The 21,370-nt window shown below is 41.6% G+C and overlaps 1 protein-coding gene across 1 annotated transcript; it reads left to right on the top strand.

The window, feature by feature from the left end:
* Nucleotides 1-757: 757 nt before the first annotated feature.
* Nucleotides 758-2,447, top strand: LOC122409741 (rho GTPase-activating protein 15-like). Its single transcript, XM_043417505.1, has 4 exons — nucleotides 758-802; nucleotides 901-1,012; nucleotides 1,691-2,218; nucleotides 2,331-2,447. Exons 3-4 carry the CDS (start codon nucleotides 1,745-1,747, stop codon nucleotides 2,382-2,384), a joined length of 528 nt encoding a protein of 175 aa, XP_043273440.1. The 5' UTR covers nucleotides 758-802; nucleotides 901-1,012; nucleotides 1,691-1,744; the 3' UTR covers nucleotides 2,385-2,447.
* Nucleotides 2,448-21,370: the final 18,923 nt, after the last annotated feature.

Raw genomic sequence — 21,370 nt, 5'->3', positions numbered from 1 at the left:
TAAGTACATTGAGAGGGGTTGAAATGTTTAGAAATTGAAACTTTCGATACCGTTTGTTTGATTAAAAAATCCACGAAAATCTTCGACAGAATAGTGTGCTTATGAATGATTATTTTTCAGCCTTCTACTTCAAACACTGGCATATAATGATATCTACATCGTATTATGGAGAATCATCGGGTTCGAGTTCGGGTCTACGAAAACACAGGTTTCTATGGAAAAGATTCGAGAGCAGATGTGCTGTGTGTGATGAAAGGTGCGTATTATAGGAACGGAATTCAATCTTTCGATATAGGATTGCGAACGTGACATTTGGTAATTCATTATCCATTGCGTATACGATTTTTTCTGCAGCATGCAGTTTGGTAAAGAGGTGTTGGAATGCGGTCAATGTCACTATGTGGTTCATACTCACTGCAAAGATTTCCTTCCAGTTCCGTGCGTACCACCACCAAACGTAGGAGCGGTAATTATTTTTTGTATGAATTATAAACATAGATCTTAATCTCGTTAATCCATTTTGGGGATTTCGCAAATCTGTGGTGTCATACATATATTTAAAGGGGTCCAAATTTGCGAAAATTGAAATTTTCGATAGTGTTTGCTTGATTAAAAAATGTATGAAAATTTCCGACAGAATAATGTACTTATGAACGATTATTTTTCAGTCTTCTACTTCAAACACTGGCATAATGGCATCTACATTGTATTCTGGAGTATCATCGGGCTCGAATTCGGGTTTAGAATAACACAGGTTTCTACGGAAAAGATTCGAGAACGCATGTGATGTGTGTGATCAAAGGTATGCATTATAGGAACGGAATTCAATCTTTCGATATAGAATTGCGAACGCGATATTTGGTAATTCATTATTAATCGTGTATACAATTTTTTCTCCAGCATACAGGTTGATAAAGCGGTGTTGGAATGCAGCGATTGTAAGAGAATAATTCATGCTAGCTGCAAAGATTGGCTTCCAGTTCCGTGCGTGCCACCATCAATCGCTAAAGCGGTAATTATTTTTAGTATGAATTACAATCCCATTCTTGTTAACCCATTTCAATCTATTGGGCTCGAATGTCAATGAACAGATTTCAACTCGACTTTCGGCTTTTATTCAAGGTTTGTTTATCGAGGTTTATTCTCTTTTTGTTTCTGGTCAAAATTCGGAATAATTATTTCCTTCAACCTAATTGAATTCAAGGGGAGTTCGCTATTTTTCATCACGCGATGCTAAAAAACAAAATGATTCCGAGAATTTGCTCGAAAAATCCCATGCTGTTGCTTCATATAAAAAAAAAACATCATGAGTAATTTACCGCATTATCCGAAACATCGATCTCATTGATCAATGTGGAGAAAATCATTCGTAGACTCTCGGAATTTTGGAAGAGAATCATTCGCACACTTTTCAGTTTTGGATCAAGTGCAGGCACCTGATATCAGGCTATAAAGCGATCAACATATCTCAGCGCTAGCATTCCAAACTGAAAATAAATATAAGAAAATCGATACTCGGAAGGTAAACTCATCTCAACTGATCTCGATTGATTCGAAAGTAATTTAATAACGACCGTCGGCCTGCTATCATTTGAGTCGTTTCGTGACCTGAGCAAAAAGCCATGATTCCTGAAAATACCTCGGAAAATACTGTTGGCTACGAAAAATTGATAAGAAAATATTTTTACAGGGAGACATCTCCGATTATACACCTGTCAATGCACCATACGTACCATTTTTGGTAATGGAATGTATATCCAGAGTTGAATTCCGTGGTGTAAAGATGAATTTTTTGTACAGAAAAGATGGCGACGTCGCCAAAGCCAGAGCATTGGTTAGACGGTACCTTGCAAACAAAGAAACGCTGGACTTAAGCGACGTCGATACAGAAACAATTACCTTGATTTTGAAACTATTTTTGGCATCGTTGAACGGCTCACTAATCACCGATGATCTCCGGGATGATTTCATTAAAGCATCTCGGATTCGTGGATCAAGAAAGAGGCATGAAACACTTCACGATGTCGTGGAAAGACTTCCTCCGTCGAATCACGATACTCTTATTTTTCTCCTCGAACATCTACGCCATATCATTGATGCAGGAAATCGCAATATTTTGAATCGTCTCGCTGAAGTTTTTGGGCCCATTGTAGTCGGTGGGAGCTCCCAATATCTAACTCCGTCGTTGTTCATGATCTCACGAGAAGATCAAATTGAGGTCAGAGTTTCTTGTGTCTCACGTCAATTTTAGCCGTTGACATTTTCTTGCTTTACTAACTTTTCTTTTTTTCAATTCACCATTTTAAATTGAAATTTCATTCCATTTGCAGGTTTTTAAAAGCTTGTTGGAACTGGATTTTTCCGAGGACGAAAACCTAGCGTAATCTTCTTCCTCTGTGAAAATGCACACAATTGTCTGCAAAGAAATAAAGGAATTCCTTGAAATTAATAAATTCGTTACCTAAACTCATTAATTTCATTTACCCCTTGGAATTTAAAAAATCAAGATTTCAATATCAAAACCTCTGATGGTATCATTCACTTTCAACTTGTAACGGCTATCATGGAATGAACCACCACCCGAGCCTACTGGAGCCGCTGGAATTTTTCAAAACCAAAGATTCTTAAAAAAACCAAGGCAGAAGAGACCTCAAGCGATTAGAAATAAGAAAAATTACGATTGAAACATTGCTTCGAGACGAGTCAGCCCGAAATCTACATGTCGTCAAAACCCAATACATTGCCAAAACTTGAGTGCTCAATTATTCAAAAAAAATGAATAAATGAATAAAATCAGAACGAGAAAGACCCAAGAAAACAACGGATGCAAGTATCTCCAAAAAATTCACCCCGTTTCGTTGGTCATATAGAAGGTGTTATTGGTTGTAAAATGATCGATTTTACTTCGATTTATTGCCCCCATCGAATCAAATAACGAATTTATGATCTTACATTCCATCTACAGACAAATTTTCAGATGATGGATGATAGAAAAAATGGTTCTTCAGCATACATAGAAAGTTTTTCGCGTTATAGAACCGATTACTCAAGAAAAAAATTCATCTACGAATCATTTTTCATCTCAGAATATTCGAATGCATCGAGGTGTTTACCTCATTTAATAGAAAACGCGATATCGAGTGTCGTTGAAAGCAACTTTGTCACAATGGAAGACGATAACTGGAGTTTCTCAGAATGGGAAAATTTGAGTCACCTCCTCATCATTCTGGAAATTTCACCTTCGATGTGATGGTTTCCGGGGAGTTCTTCACTGTGGTTTCGCGTGGCGAGGAGGAGGGGGGGTGGTGGTCGTTAAAGGAGGTAAACGATTTTTCGTCACCCGTTGTCCGATCAAATATTTCGGGCCGCACGAAAATCTGAGAACTCCGATTAACCGGTATCGAAATCTCGGTATAAAATTCTCCTCTCACCGCTCCCCATAAACCGAACGCGTATTCGACGCGAGTTGTTTACCAATCCGATCTATATAATGCTCCTATAAAACACGATCGAGAACTCTCCGGTACTCGCCGCATCAATAAGTGCTTACCAATCAAAGAATCCCATTAAATTGCAGGAATTTTTGCCGCACAGCCAATCGGATTCTCAATATCTCTGGCCTGCCCCTCCTTTCCTCGTCAACTCTTTCGATTCTCGTATCTCATTCCATCGTCAGTTGACCAGTTAATTTCCAAGTAATAACTCAAGCCTCGTTAAATACACACGCGAATGAAACAGTTGAAAAAAACACTTTTTTCAACCTTTCGATTTTTTTTCAGGCATTCTAACATTCCGAATTCCGCGGGTTCCGAAATTTGATGGAAAAAAAATGGCAAGTTATGCGTGATGAAAATGTGAAAATTCAAAGATAATCCTCAGCATCAAAGTTTTCGTTTTGTACATCTTCTTTCGGTATTCTTCAACCGAAGAACCCCGAGAATACAGAATTTTGCACTTTGCAACAATAATGTGGGTGGGACCGCGAGAGCCGCTAGTATGAGCTACAAAATCGTAAATACGAATGACTATTTCCCGGCTGCTCACGTTCCTCGGTATCCGCGGTTAGGATTCGTGTCTTCCCTACTCCGGAGCGATGCTGCGGACGCATCCCGGGGTAGGGCACGAAGTCGGGGCTGTGCATGAAAGTTTAGCGGAGGTACAACGACGACAATCTTACGGAGCGGTTCCGCGGGCGCACGACCCCGTATGCGCCGCCGCGGTCTCTTACCTCACGAAGAGCGACGTCGTCGTCCAACGTCTCGCCGAGTGAGTAAAAGAGCGAGAGAGCAGAGAAAGAGTAAGAAGAGGGCCCGTGGACCTCCATTGAAGAATCCCTCGGGTCTTACACGCCGGGGCCTCCGGTGCTCAGGCAAAACGCCGCCACGTGACGAGCATTCGTAATATAACAACGCGAATGACCGCGCGCGATCTTCCTCGTTTCGTCTCCAGTCTCTCTTTTCTCTTTCTCTCGTCGCTTCTCTCTCCGAGCACAGTTGCCCGTTCCACAAGGATGGATCAACCAAACACTCCAATTTCATTTCCATTAATCTTTCCTCCTTTTGGGACTATTTCATTGCGCTCGCGCTCCGAAATCCTCAGATCTGAAAAAATGCCATCAAACTTCTTGCGCAACTCGAGGCAACTCTTCCAATAACTTGCACTTTATCGACAAACTTTTGGCAACTTTTACCTTGAAATTTTTAAGAGCCTGGAAAGCTCCACCGATTTTCACAGTGTGAGACCATTAATTCCTTTGAATAACGCCATTTTTTTATCAAAATAATCTCAATTCAACTGCAAATGAATCCAGGTTTCAAGGATATTATTTTCCCATCATCAGCCTCTCCTGTCCTCGCGAGATTTTAATGAAATATTACAAAAAAAAAAAAAAAAAACATTTGCTCAGCTGTACTATCGATTCAAATGAAAAAACTATTAAGTCAATAATTATTTGTTGGGAAAAAATAAATATGAACGTGAGGATTACGTACGAGCCCCACAAAAGAGATTCTCTCGTATGTACGTGATCAGGCATAAGACATATCCTGAGCGAGGAGAGGGAAAAACCTTAGCGGCAATTACAATAACGACCGCGATGTATAATTGCACTTGGTGCCCGGGCTCTTTTGTGTTTGCGTGCATCATAAGCGCCCAGTGGACTGAGAAAGAATACTACACGCTCAGTGCGTATATAGATAGATATAGAAACGCGGATGCACATTTACTTATATGAACCCTGGTCACGTCGTCATATATGTCCATCGTTGTCGTACCTCGCATTCTCCCCGGTGGAGCTTTGAGACGAACCGGGAGAACCGTCGCTTTTCTTCTGGGATATAAATCCTGCAAAATATGAAGCCCCATCTCGCGATATGAAATTCGTCGAACTCCCAACGAACTTATTGCCGAATCGATCGAGCGCGACTCGGGCATTTGTAGCAATTAGCGAGAAAAAGTGCGTCTGCGGTAAATTAATAAGTGTTCTTACTGTTTTTATAAAGAAATTATTCATTGAAAGAAATGACTTTTGTGTATGATGCTGCGGAATTATCTTCTTTTGATGCGATAATCTCATTGATATTCGAGTTATTATTTCAGGGGCGTCGTCTTACACTTGTTACTTTGGATTCCTGCGTTCGGTGTTCATCCTTAATACAAACGACGCCCGCATCTTTATTTATACGTTTTTTTTCATCGTTCCTCATTCTTCCCATGAACTCGACCGATAGTAACTCGGAGTTGGAGCCGTTTTGCTATTCTTCGAATCTCGAATACATGTCGCCGCAGTGAAAAGGATGAGTTTCGACGATCGAATTTAGGAAAATCGAATTCCGATGATCTCGAGAGAGTCGATCGTGATTATTTTCCTGGAACGTAAATGACTGAAATATCTGTCGATCGTGTTGAAGGGATCGAAGAAGATGAATGGACTAGCAGGTTCTCGTTGATAGATGCCGATAAATAAATACCTGCTGTCGTGGTCTTTGGATCGACGACACTCGCAGAGAGATATAAAGAGAAAGAGAGCGGGGAGAGTGAGAGCAGGAGAAGCATTGAGCTGGGTAAATCGCTAATTTCGCCGCGTACGGGATGGCACAAGTCGATCGGGATCGACGGCGACGACGAAGACGAGGGAGCAGCGGAAGTGCCTCCATGTTTTTCTGACTGGAACGCCGCGTCGATCGATGGAATGCACTCGTTGCGTGTATATATCTTCGGTATACATCAACCCTCGATTTAATCTTCGTATCACTATACAGATTGTTTGTATGGGGGGTTTATGGGTGATGTTCCGTGATCGCAAGAAAATCTTATGTACGATATCGCCCTCTCGTTCTCTCTTCCGCGGCTCGTCCGGTCGCGATATTCTCACTGGACCCCCGGTACAGTTTCTCCCTTGCTCTCCATTCTTTCAGAACTGCCTTTCGTAGTATTCGCCACTTGGTTCAATACCGTTCAACTACTTTGCACGCTGTTACTTTATTAATAAAAGTCTTGGACTCGTCACAATGGGAATGAAATAATGTGAACAATTCTCACATAAAAAATACCAGTACAAAAATGGTTTATGAATCACAGTTCATGATGTGATTCTCACTTTGATGAACTGCTTGTACATCAAATTTCTTCGATGCGAGGCTTCCTTTGCCGAGTTCGAAATATCAGAGTTTTGGATTAAATTAGATTGAAAAAGAAGCAAAACAGTGGGTGAAATGTACCGAGGAATCATTTTTCCTCCAACGAGAGTCGGAAGCACTCGTCGGTGTGAGTTTTTTGCAAGAGTTTCGTTTGGCAAGTGATTTTGAGTTCGTTGAGATTTGATGTTCGATTTTGGTGCTTGGTGTTGAAATTTCATTTTTTCGGAATGAATGTGAGCGGACTTCGAAGGATTTTCGTGATCTGTTTTCGGATCAGCGAACCCGAAAGAACGGGAATGAGCAACGTTGTTTTTTCGGTTACTGATGAAAGACTCGGAGAATTGATAACGTTGATTTACTTCCGTTTGTAAATTAGATGGTCCATCTTTTTTGGAGTTCGGATATTTTTTCAGTCCTCGATACGAGTACATGGATGTAGAACTCGAAAAAATGAACCCCCTGCTGGTGGGTCCAGCCTCGCTTCGCTGAGATCCCGACGGGGCCTTATCGAAAGAGAAAGAGCGAGAGAGAGAGAGAGAGAGAGAGAGAGAAAAAGGCAAAGAGAAAAAGCGAGATCTCCGAGCTAATCGGCACGGTGTTCCACGAGCACGTCTCTCCTTCTTACTCTCTCGCTCTACCTTCGGCGCGGAAGAGAGTTCGCGAGTGAAGCTTGTATATGTTTCATGGTTGGTATTAATAGTCTTCTCGATGGGCTGAGAACATTTCGCCGCGCCATTCCACGTGTACGTACAGATATTATCCGCGAGAGGGCGAGAATTTTTTCTTCGTTTTGTTCTGGTTCAGCGATATGTTCGTAAGGGGATTTCAAGCGCCCAAATGCCGTTTTCATCCCATAAACCGACGATGAGAAATATACAAACGAGCGATACAATTATTCGTAAATTTTCATCTTTTTTATTATCGTTATTTTTTTCTCTTCTCTTTCTCATGTATTTTGTGCGGCGCGCAGTAAACGATAAGTGGGCATTATATTAATTCGCTTTAAGAGGCAAGACGAACAAAAATAACGAAGCAGCCACTGAACAAATTAAAATAACTAGATTCAATTTGCAAAGCTGGTACTTAGTTACGAGGCAAGGTATAAAAGTCAAAAAGCAAAAAGGGACAGAAGGGTGAAGGAGAGGGAGGGAGAAGATGGAAAAAGAGGGATCGGGATGAGGGGGAGAGAGGGAGACGAGGAAAGAGAATAGAAGTGCGTTTAGCGATAACACTTGGCATGAGAACGAGGGCGTGAGGTGCCCTTTTCCTCTCTCTTCCTACAGTACGAGATCGCATAAATATACTAACCAGTGAAACAAAAGCCTCCGTCAAAGCTATAACTGAAATAAAAAAGGGCTTTCGTTACTGGGACTCGTATAGCCGAAGTGAAAAAGCAGGCAACGTTACAAAACTGTATAATTCCCGAGAACGAAAGAGAAGTAAATGGACAGAGAAAGAGAGAGCTCTGTTTGCTGGCGAATTTTCTTCGCAGTATCCAACTCGGTTGGTTGGTATATTAAAATTATGCGCGAGAGTTTTCTTTGCGTCTTTCGCGAGGCGCATGAGATTTTACGGCTCTCGCTTGCTGTTTTTACGGCTCTTCAACATCTCTTGCGCCCTCTTTCACGTCTTTCGACGTTTTGTTGAGCCATTTTTAAATCCCTCTCTCTCTGTCTTGCTTTCGTCTTTGAAGGTACCCATGATTCGCGACGGCTTCTATGTAAAACGAGAGAACTCCATTTTTTACTTTCTTGATCTTGATGCTCCTCTCATTCAGCGACCCAGCTCAGACAGAGGAGAGAGAAACAGCATTAAAGTTGTTAGCGTGCGAGAAATTTCGCACTCTCTCTCTCTCTCTCTCGTTCGTATTACGACGAAAACATTACCAAGATCTCAACGCTACTAGATAATATAATAATAATGAAACGACGAGGATGGAAAAAATCTGCCTCAAGTGAATTTTAAATTGTGATAAAAAATATACGAGAGCGAAAAAATGAAAATCGACGATAAAGCCGGACGCTCGAGTAACGGATCGATGAAATTGATTTATTTGACAAGTTAATGGGGCATAGAGTGATGCCAACACATGAGAAAAAATTGATTTTTGTCTAACGTACCCTGGCATTATGGATATTGATACATTTGGCAAAGTAATTAATCGAACAACAGTCGATTTTCAAACATTCTTCCGTGTATAGAAAGTTATCCAATCGATTATTATTTTGAAGTTATACTTTCATATAAATCAAAAGCATTAATGAGTTTTCGATTCGTCCAAAAGGAATCTCAGACAGCCAATAATTATTACGATAATGATAGATTAATAAAGAATCGATTAATCGACCGTTAATTTCAATTCATTTGACAAGCCAATAAATTGTCTCGCTTGAAATGCTCAGAAGAGGGGTTTTTATATCGAAATTCGGTGTTTAATAGAGTGGTTTCGAAAAGCAAAAAGCCGGACTAAATAAAGTAGTGCGTCTCTCGCCGAAAAGTTGTTTGAAAAGGCTAATTTTTTTTGCTACTGCTCTTATTTTTGGTGTCAATTAATATTCCTTCACGGGCGAGTACACCTCTTGAAAAGATCAGTCGAGCAAGCTATGTCTATGAGAACTTTCGATCTATACAAAGATACAGTGCCTCGAGGGCTTTCCTGTGACATCGAAAGAGATCTCTCACCGGTCCATTCAAAAATTTCTTGAGAATATCTCCTCTCCCCCCCCTCCCCCCCCCCCCCCCTCATACTCTCTTATACATATTTTGATGATTACTTTCATTTATACCATTATTATTATCATCGTTCAAAATCTATCGTGATTTTAATGATTTTTGCTTACGAAAAGTAATCTCAGTCCAATCCACGATCATTTAACAATCGTGTTCTATTTAAATCGTCTGTCCAGGTGTAAATTTCATTTCCACGTATGCTTTCAAACATGTATTTTTGGTACAGTTGATATTATTTGCGAATTGAAAAGCTACAGAGGAATTCTACATACGAATTTCTACACAATCAAAAGTTGATAGGCAGATCTTTCTCTCTCTCTCTCTCTGTCTCTCTCTCTCTCTCACTCTTTCTTTCTTTCTTTCTCTTTTTCTCTCTTGAGATAATTATTCTGCGATTTCGAGCGAGAAACAGCATGCTGCTCAAAAATCATCTTTTTTTTCGACCCGATCGCGTGTAACGCGCGATGGATTATAAAAAGCGAGACCACCACGAATTCGTGGAATCGCGGTGAAACGATTTTTAATAACGTTGCAACGAACCGTTCAGAGACCTCGAATATTTTATATCCGTTATACGTTATACGTTCTACGTCTATTATTCACATTTGACATGAGCGCGAATGTATATGTGTATAAGAGCAAAAATGCGATATATAGCTTAGGTGAGAGAACTCTCAATCGTGAATCGATGACAAATCGTGAATTCACGCAACGATAAAGTTTCGCACAACAGTTTACTGGCATTTTTACGAGCGTGAACGCATGTTTAAATACATTTCGATGCGGCTTTTCGAACGATAGTTTTGCCGACAAAGCTCGTTCTTTATTTTAGAAAAATTCATCGTTCAACTTCAAGAAAGTTCTTTGAGATCAAAGACAATGCGATTTTCATTGCTCCGCGACCCGCCTTCGAGCTTTTCATTCACAACGATCGTAAATGATTGAAAAATTGACGTTTACACGGAAACTTTGATCGATGTGACATCGAGTTCAATCGAGATAAATTTGTGCAGCTTCTCAAATCACTTGAATGAGTTTATTACGATACGTGCAACGCACTACTTACCGGAAATATATCATTCACGCACCCCTCCATATCTCGGTAGGGGTGCATTCGGAATGACCGAAGAGGATAAACGGTAGAAGAGAAACGTGGAAGCTTGAACGAGTAAGCGAAGTAGCAAAATGAACGTCGGGAGACTCGAGAAGTGGCCCGAGGGCTCTTGCGTCGTTGGGGCTTGAATTCTCCTGTTTTGGACATCTCCCGGCCCTACAGAGGGTCTCAAAAATCGTGATGAAGGATCACGACTCACGGATCGTACAAGATCAAAATACTGACGTCACGAGCCATCGTTCTTCGACGCTGACTCTTGCTGTGACTCGAAAGCATTCAAAGTCTCTCCAAATTCGATCTGGACCATAAAAAATTTGTACTTTATGCATCATGCACAGGGAACGTGAATTTAAGGGAGTCTCCTCTCTCTCTCTCTCTCTCTTATTCCCGTTATTCTGCAATGAATGCCCTCGCTCCTAATTGGACTCACCACCGACGAATGAATTCTTCATAACCGGTTGATCGGAAAATAAAATGGCTGAAGTTTTCTCCGCCCAGAATTTTGCTACGTCACAGTCCTGGAGGTGTTGTCGAATTTTTGGTCCAGCCTGTATAAGCACGTGTGCATATAACACTGCTGGTTTAACAAGCAGCAAAGTGAACTTTGCTGCAATACTCTCTCTCTGGCTCTCTGGCTCCGTTGCACTCTCTTCTTTCTCCATTGCTTATAATATAAAATATAATCTAAACGCCGTATGTGGAAAGCGTCAATAGCCGAGTGAGAGGACGGTGCGTGTGCATATAAAGTATAAACAAAGGTATAGCAAGGAGCTGACTCGAGGTATCATGCGCTCGCGAGAGCTTTGAGATTTCTGATGGCGCTGGAGGCGGCGCGTCAGAGTCCAGCAAAACGGAGCACATGTACGTACGTACACACGCTTTATCCAACTATACGTCGCCATCGTCGTCGTTCTCAACTGCAACTCTTATGAATGCAGTCCTCGCCGCATTTATGCCGGTAGCTGGAGGCGCTTATAAATAAAAGGGAGCGACGGCACACTATATTGAGAGTATATAGTCACAACATACTCATTTTTTATATACGCCTCGATTTATATAAGGCCTTTCGAACGAAATCATACGTTGGGAGAATCAACCCTCATTATCGGATGCGATTGCGCTTCGAACGCCCCATTTTCACACGAGACGCCGCCGCCGCCCCCTTAACATCGATGCAAACGGCAGACTGTTTTAATTTTTATGAAAACGATAAAAAATTCTATCGAGAGGATAATTAACCAGGAAAAAGGGGTGTCGAGAGTATTCGAGGACGAAAAGTCAGCAAATTTCATCGGGAATTCAGCCAATGAGCTGCTGATGAACTTGGAATTCGATTGAAATACAATTACCAACGTTATTGGACTCGTAAAAAAATAAACGAAGAGATGTGGGATGAAAAGTTTCGGTACAGAGATAACGAAGGACATATGAAGCTTGACAAAAAAGGGACGAAAATTTCGGAGGATGAAAAAAGTGGGTAAAAAGATGCTGACGTTGCTGGAGAGAAAAGGAAAAAAAAAAGAAACAATATCAAATAAGATAAATTGATGGCATGAAATCCTGGACCGCAAATGAACGCGCGGAAGAAGGGATGCTGATGGATTTGAGATGTGGGGCCCCATATAATTGTGTATATCGGACATTTGACGAGAGAGGCGAGGGCAAACCGCACACGCCGATGCGTGCGTGAGTCGCGGATTCAATTATTCCGCGATTACAACGCGTCGCACGACGACTGACGAGAGTGCTCTTGGCTTCTCAATTCTCCCTCTCTCTCTCTCTTCCCTCCCGGTAAATTATAACTCTGTGATACAGTATTTCTCTCGTATAAATACAATCGGAGCAATACACCGTATGTTTTTCTCATCTCGTAGCTTTTTCTCTCTTTTCCACCGCTCCTGCCTCTTTCTTTCATTGCCATTCTTTCTTCTCTGCTTGTACAAAACTCTCGCTCGCATTCCTGCACATGAAAGTGTGCAGCCTCTCGCGCTAAAAAGCGCGAGATAGAAAATCCGCGAATCCCCACGATTTTCTCGATCATTACGGCTACATATTACTCCGTAATATCCGCTTCTTTTATACTTCCCGAGAGACATCAGCACCGTCACTCAGACGCTAATCGTACAGTTTTCCTCTGTAGCCATCAGTTTTATTCCACATTTTTGTTTTTTCTCTTTCTTTTCTTTTTTTTTTTTCTTACGAATTAATTCATCATCCTACATTAATTCTTCGAGTGAAAATTTTCAACAGCGCGTGTATATACGCGCGCAGCTCGAGTAATCGTCGAGTACAAATAATCATCGAGATACGAGACTGCTGTGTGCGATGAGAAAAACTTTGCTGTGTTGTGTTTTTTGAGGATAGAAAAACGAATTATATTGAGCACGCTTTTGAATTAATCTTCGCACCGTTATACGAATTAACAGTTTGCCAGTTTTTTTCCACTATCGTTCAGCATATATTTTTTCGTTGTACTCGCTTTCCGAGAACGGATGCATTTTGCTCAAATTAGTGCAAAAAAATGAGCAGTAAACGATGAAAATGTAAGAAAAAAAAGAAAATTCAGATCCCACGACCCTGCCTCGCGCAATGCCCGTTGAATTTTCATTCTTACCAGGCGCACTCGCGTGCCTGCATCGAATACGCAATTGGGAAAAAATGAGGCTTCTCAGATTGATAGTGATCCACGAATTCGTGAAAGAACGACTCGATTATTCGTTTATTCGAAAACATTGTAAAAGGGAGTCATAAATGGATGAAAGAATTTATCTAACAGGAGGCCGCATTGAAAAGATAATATTTCGTACTTTATAAGGAGGAAGAAATTGTAAGACTTCCTTGAGGCCACAGCATCCTCACCCAGAGCCCGAGGGTCCAGTCTCCCTTGCGCACGAGGACGATCTTTCTCGACCACACCGTGTCCGGCACACGCGAGAGGTGAGTACTCGAGCATTATCATCATGCACTATGCTATTATAGATACAGAGGTACGCTCTTGTATGCTCGTGGAATAGTGGAGTATCACACACACGGACGCACACATGCGGACGAACAATTCGTACCTGCCGGTATATCTTTTGCGTGCGGCACGGGGAATCTCTCGCTTCCCATTATCGCGATATCATTGGAAACTCGCGCGCTTTCTCGCTACATAGTGTCACGAAAATTGTATGGTGAATTCACCGCATTGAGGGTTCATAAAATCCTTCGAAAAAGAGTCTCAAATGAAATTTATTTCTTGATCGATCATTCGTGAAACGTCGTCATTTCGTGATGCAGCATGCAGCCAATATCCCAGGCTTCCGGGATCGTTTCCCACTCTCGCCTCCTCTCCGTACTCCCCCCCCCCCCCCCCCACTTTTTATCACCTGCGCACCGCATTGGCTCTGGCACTCCCTCATGATTATCTCAGCCTCTCACCGCCCGAGAAAAGCATGCTCGAAGAATTTTATCTTGAGAATTTTGTCGACCAACTAGCCTCACAAGTCGAGCTACTTTTGCTACATCCTGTATTTCAATCCCGGAGTTCTGGCGGGTGCGCAAGGGCACGTCACATCGCTGCTCGGCCTCGCGAATAGATAAGCCACCGGCGGATCTGATTAGCGCCACGTTACATCCGAGTGTACATTATACACGATCTACACTCTGCCCTACACGCTCTCTCCCACGCCCTTAACAGCCCGACTGCTCGTAGAGGACATTCCAATTCGACTTGAATGGAGCCAAGCATCGGAAAAATCAAAATTTTATTTATATTGACCTGTTCGATGCGGTTCTGGGTCTTGCTTTTGAACTTTTTTGTTACGTCAACGGACGATCTCGCGAAAAAATGCGTCTTTGAAACGAATTCATCGAGAAAACTTGCTTGAAATTATTAACCCAATGCGAGGATTCGCAGCGAAAAATGAAACTGAAAAAAGGTTCAAAAAAGGGAGACAGGGAGGAAGAGGAGGCTCGTGTGTGAAAAGAGAAAATGAAAGCGAAACTTCGAGGGTTGCTGCTGAGGACGGGCGTCACGCTTTTACGAACGAATTGAACGGTTGTCCGAGAAGATAATCGCGAGGATATTAGGGACCAGAACCGCGTCGAAGAGGCGTTACCCCGTTGAATTTGCGTGAAACGACTCTTCCTCCAACCAACGAACAGCGATTATTAAACGACCTCTGTACACTCAATTTTTACTCATTTTGGGTAATTTTCAAATTCTGTTATAATTTATTCTTTCAAATTCGTGAAAATGTAAATTAAACTACGGAACGATAATCGCATGTGCAATTTTGTCATTTATTCTCCGTTTTAAATACACATTTGTAGAATGTTCTCAGACAAATTAAAAGAAAATTTATTCCTTCCACAGGAATCGAGTGGATTGGATTTTATTAACGATTTAAATGAAATTCATTTTGATTTTGAGGGTTTAAAATCGCTCCTTTACAACAAATTTAAACACCGAAGAAAGTGAATTTAATTATTTCGCATTTCATTTCAAATTCAATGAACTCAAAATGTATCAAATGAAATGAATTAGTTAGAAAAAAAATGAAAATTTCTCGGTGAAATATAAGAGAGAAGAAGATGACTATGGTTTCTTGGTGCAAAACGCACAATTCTCGAAGATGAACCGCGAAACGAGCTGAGAGACTGGAGGATCTCTGATGGCGAACTGTGTTCCAACTACTCCGAGCCAGGGCCACCGGCAGCCTTGAGCCAGTGAGACTGGTTTCTGTTTTTGCTCCCATAGTTTCCATCCTTCGAAACTCTTCGGTAGTTCATCCTTCTTCGATTCTTTTAAAACTTTTTATTTCCACCTTTGTGCCTCGTTGGCTCCCTTTCTTCTTCATCATCATCATCCATCTCTCTTTCTCGCTCTTTATCTCTCATTCCTCCATTTTTTAAACTTTTTCTTTCGCTCGTATTCTCGTTTTTCTTCGGAATCTTAGCTCGCCATCAGTTCGCTCCCTGTTTCTATTGAAAATCTTTCTGGACCACACCAACGGAGATTAACTTCATTAAAATACCTTTTCATTTTATTGTTCATTTCAGTTCCATCTTATCTTCGTTTAATCTCAAACGAAATAAACTTTAAGAGGATGGATCAGTGATCCATCCTCTTAAGACAATTTAATTAGGAACAAATAGGATCCGATCTACGACATAAGAAGCATCCGAAGGAAGCTGTGATTTGTGCATCGCTCTCAACACAAAGCAAATTGATTGTTCATTTTTTAGCTCAAAAATGGAGTGTGGAAGTTGTGACGATGAAACGATTTCAATAATTTAACGACCAGGAAAGAGCGCAAAACATAACTGAAAAGTGCGAATTGCACCGTTTTAGTCGAGAGAAAGTGGCTTTAACAGAGGATACATTCACTCGCGAGCTTATATTTTGCCATTTGGACGATTTACAAGAGGCTTATAAAGGTGAGCATTTACCGAACGAAAATCATGGCTGTTCCCACGACTTACTTGGATTTTTCATTCCTCGCGTTCTGCTATAATTATTGAAATTTTCTCGCAATTATATTTTTCCAGGTATAGAATGTCGAAGAATATTTTTCGTCCAAGTAAATAGGCCGGAGCCAAACGAAAACTTTTTTTCAAAGTAAAGTCGATAGAATTTGAGACGAACGAGGAGCAAGCATCGAATATTTATTTGGATTCGTTCACGTATTCGAATAATTAAAAGTATTTGAAATAATGATCGACAACGAGGAAATACATATGATAATTTTTCGAGGAATCAGCATTCACGATGATTCTGGTATAAAATCATTAAGAATATTTTAAGATTACCAGAGTTGTTCATGTCCGAAGTTAGGATCGAGGGTCTTCGAACTAATCTCATTAAGTCCCGACGAAACTTTAGCGAATTAAATAAATCTGTTTTATTTCGCGTAATTCACGTAGAAACGTGGAGAATTCAAAGCTAAGGAATTTGCATGTAACTGTTAAAAAAAGCGTCAAACGACAACACACAGGAGAGAAAAAAAGTTTCGAAAAAGGCATTCGGGGAGGGGCGGGGGGGGGGGGGGGTGGGAGAGGAAATGGAGGAAGAAATAGGAGAAGCGATCCTGATGATGCACGTTTAAGGAATTGTCGTCACTCTGAGAGAAATCTCGAGAGATACGCATCTCTACCATTTAGAGCCAACGTTTCGTATATGAAGGCACATATGTGTATAGTTATACAAGACGAAAAGTGGCCCTGACTCGGGTTATCTCGATAAAAAATCACGTCGATCTGTCACCCGTGCGAGATTTTTAATTACCGATGCCTCGACGTGTATCCATGAAACGGAAGACGAAGAAAAATTTTTACAAAGCCAAAAGAAACAAGAAAAAACCGAATCCTTCAATGCGTGTCTCAAGTGGAAGGAAAAAAAATACGAAAGTTTGGGCGTAAATTTCTATTGAACACGAGCGGGGTGGTCACGCGGTTGAACTATAAAAATTCCACCGGGTTAAGCGCGTCGTGAGGTCTCCGCGTGTAGAACTACTCGACAAAGCCCATATCGCAATTTACTTTTTAACTTCTCGTCATCATCAACGCCATCATCCTTTCGCGGTCCACCTCCGAACGCCTCCATTTTCGGTAATAAAAATATCCTCCACCCGAGCCGAATCGCCAAACTCCCTCTGCGTTCTCAGCCCCCCTCTTCTTTATTTCTCATTTCAGTTGGTCTCTCTCCGTGACGAAACGTCATGCAAGCGGCGTTATTAAAAGGCCCATTTACACGGCTCTCCAGGATACGAGGTTTTCCGCAAAAACAGTACGCGCACAGAAGAAAACTGCATGCTTCGATCTTCCACTGGAACTCGAATATTTTCAATCCACGCAGAGCTGCGAATCGAAGCAGCGAATTCATCATCAGCTCTCCACACACATTGTTAATAAAGTTAAAAATTCGATAGGCTCAAAAAATGTCAAAACTTATTCCGCACACAAAATTTGCACTCATCGTGTTGACGTAATCGCGGAGAGGATCGAAAATATCAAAAGAGTCGTAAAAAAGGGAAGTTGCAAACTTTAGTACGGAATCGCCTCTACACAAACACTGAATATATAAAACGAAGTTTCTGGTCCTCTCGCCTTCGCGACTCAACACCGGATCGGTAACGCGATTCTATATAGGTGCGAAGCCGGTCTCTCCGTCGCACTTGCTTAATACACGGAGTCTTTTTTCTAGCTTCTCTCTCTCTCTCTCTCTCTTATTTTTTCTCGTTTTTTCTCTCCCTGGTCTTTCTTCCTTCTTCCGTCGTAAAACGCCACCTAAATCGAATACCGCGCCTTTGCGGTGGTTATAATGGCAATAAAAGACTCTCATTATAATCGTTTATTATACTCATATATATACTACATGTATCTACAGATATATAGACACATTGTTGTACAGATATATCGAGGTATTATGAATAAAACGTAGAAATATGTCTTCCACCTGTCGTTTACGCCTGATGTCCTTTTCTTCGCGTTATTTTAAGAGCCCAATAATACGTCGCGGGAATTCATCCCTCTTTTTTCGATCTGCCCCCCCCCCCCCCCCCCCGCCCCTCTCCGTGTTTTTCGAAAGGATCCATCGGTATGCGTGTATTTTTTATTGTTATTATTGTCATTAAAGAAGGTATCGGTAAGTCGAGCAGCAACACTTGGTGCGCCATCGCGGTGTATTACATGTGTACATTTTAAAAGTCTGTATAGATTTAGATTTTTTATGTATACATCGTAAAGGCTAAAGAATCGTCGTAATTTTCTAATATAAAAGTTGGAATTTGACCCTCGAGACTCTCACTCGTTTACAAACGAGGGACTTTACCATCTTTCCTCGGCACGTTAATATTCTTTTTTCCCTTTCCCTCTGGCTCCCTCTCTTTCTCCGGGGGTTTCTTAACGCCTGCCGTTTTCCGCGCTTATTGCTGCACTTGACTCATGCACGCGCACCAAGGTGGCAGTAAAATTGGATGATAGTCGCAATAAATAATAAATGTCGAGTGTTTTGTCAGCTTTTTGGACGCGCCTGGGAATATCTTTGGGATACGATCTCGGGACGTGAGAAATTTTGAAAATATTTCAATTACGAAATAAGCGTTGTGGTGTCCGAATGCTGGAATATGTTTTCACGCTCGTATATATATCCGATCATATATTCTCCCCTGCTAATTCGTTTTGTTCATTTACGGATTCCTCGTCCGTCTCACGTCGATTTTTTCCTCCTTTTTTGCCTGCTTTTCCGTTCATATTTTTTCTTGTTTTCTCGGCGCTTATGCGGCTCCCTCGCGAGAGAACAAGAGCGAGATGAATGCTGTGATCTCGGTATCTGTTGTACACGAAGCTCGCGAGCGCCCCCTATCGGACAGGTTGAGCTTCTTTACCTGCTGCTGCAACTCCACCGAGACTCCGGTACACGCACAGCATCCGAGTACCATTTTACAGATTATATACGAACGCGTATGTGCAGCCTTGTATACGTGTATATAACGCTCTTTGCTCGATGAACGCGTAGCATTCCAGCGTCGACTTCTTCTCCTCCAACAACCCCTTTCCCTCCCCGCACGTACAAACGTATATACATACACGCTCACGGGAATTTTTTTATTCCCAGGAGAAAATATACCTCCCGTGAGGAATCTGTTCTTTCTCGTCGTCCTCGTCGCCTTGTCCACCTCGTTCTCTTCGTCTCTTTACTCGCGTATCGCTCCTTTATTTACCGCACGCAGAAACGAGCCACAGGGCGAAAGAGAGAGAAACGATCCCTTCGGCTCGATAGAAGGATCAATGGGACTAACACACACCCATACACGTGGCAATGGGTGTGCGTGCATGAATATATAGCGAGTAACAGTATACTTGGCATACTAACTGCCCTATTATCGCCCCACCAGATTTCTCATTCACCTGTTTCTCTCGTCTTTGTAATCAAATACCCCATCAATAAACTTGCACGTTTATCCGATGCGTTTTTATATTTGTTGTACCAATGCACCGGCTATTCCAGGGGACTGGACAATAACTTACCTTTTCACGAATTATTTTTTGACGAGTATCTTGTGATTTGGCTTCGAGGAGAAAAACAACTGTGGATTATCGTTCCTGATGATGCTCCGAATCCTCCTGTTTTTATTCGGCTTTTATTTTTATCTAATGCTTTCCCAAAAATCGTTGTACGAAGTCCAAGTGGAAAATTGAATTTTTCCCATTGAATTGACAGACCCTCCGAAGGCGTCGCTTTTATTCCGGTGGTTATGTTTTTTGGAAATGGAAGAATTATGATCGGTGAAACGATCATGAGTCTTCAATAGATTCGGGTCGCCAGAGATTTACGAGGGTTGTTTGAATGTGATTTTGGCATACGAGAGACTCCGATTGCCCCTTTTCCTTTTTTCTTCTCCCTTCGAACTATACGCATCTCGGTGTACACACCAGCTCGGAAAGGGTTTCTAGGAACAATTGCGCGTGTTGTAATCTGCCGCGGACGAGGATCTCGGACGCCTTGGCGAGATGCGAGGAAAACGAGTGAGCCCCGCATTATAGAAGCAGTAGGGAGGATACGATTATTACCCGTAAGTGCCCCCAGTCGGTGGATAGAGCGAAGCGTGAGCGAGCACCGAGCCAAAGGTTTGCCACTCGCACACCCAACAGCAATGACGAGTCGACAAGTCTCATTCTTTCTTCGGGTACTTTTGCCTCGCACTAAAGCTTGCAACCGCGGAGAAAAATCTTTCTATTATACGCTAAGGTTACGTCTACGCAGGTGTGAAATATTCAGAAATAGTAAAATACAGAGCCGAAGAACACTGGAATTCGAAATAATCGATTCGCGTTTTAACGAGAGCAGGCATTCGCGCGAGGCTGATGCATCTGCACCTCAAACATTTTGCATTTTCGGGATTTCTAAAAACTTTCAATATCTATTGGTCTTGAAGAAATCCCTGATTGCAGCAATACCAAAAATCAATCTTTGCGGTCCGCAAAAATTCTCGAAAGTAATTGTCAATTCTTATATCGCTCAATGTGAAACTACGAATGAATCGTTAGTGACAACGTAATTGTAATGAAAATAACAAAATCGAGTGGGCTCAAAAACTACGAAGAATTCCAAATTCATCATCCGCGAAAGAACCATCAGAATACCGTTGAAGAAAAAAAAAAACAGCAAAAATCGGTGCGTGAAAATGGAAAATAAAATCTCGTTTTATCTCGTTGGACGAGATATATGGGAATATTAGCATGAGAAAAAAGCAGCGCTACGCTCACACAACACGGACGTTGTAAAAATATTTAAACAGCACACGGCGGTTTCCATACTCTACTTTCGCACGTATATACACACTCGTTAATGCATGTGAATAATAGTTAAAAAAAACGGTGTACCACTATGTACGCACTTTGTACGCCAACACATAAATATGTGCGTATCTGTATAGGTGGCACGCGGTAATTACATGGCTACTGTTTCGAGTCACATCCTGGCTCGTATAATTCGTACTGGACCAGCATAACCTCAGTACTATAATGCCAGTAAACAACGAGAAGAGCTTGGAGAAAATGCTCTCGCCCATATATTCGTACAATCATTCACAGTTCCTCGGGGTGCTGCTAAAAAGAAAGAGAGACAATTGAGTATAATAATAGTCGGTAAATAGTAATAGACTCTCGAAGCCCGAGCCCCCATTATATCATATATATTTCGCAACCACAAAGTTGTAGTTACAGTCGATACTCATCGCGAGAAATTCGCACTAGTCACGAAATGTTCTGTTTTCAAACAGAACGAGGCCTCGAGCTTTTCCCACTTATTTTCATCTCGAAATTTGATGAGAAATTGTCGTTTTGGTAATTCGATAAGATAATTCTCGGCCGCTTTTGTTCTGCAAATGCGTTCCGACGGTGC

The sequence above is a fragment of the Venturia canescens genome, chromosome 4 (assembly GCF_019457755.1).
Source record: "Venturia canescens isolate UGA chromosome 4, ASM1945775v1, whole genome shotgun sequence".
Classification (NCBI taxonomy): Eukaryota; Metazoa; Arthropoda; class Insecta; order Hymenoptera; family Ichneumonidae; genus Venturia; species Venturia canescens.
The sequence above is the reverse complement of the archived record's forward strand: the minus strand, read 5'-3'. Positions and strand labels throughout refer to the sequence as shown.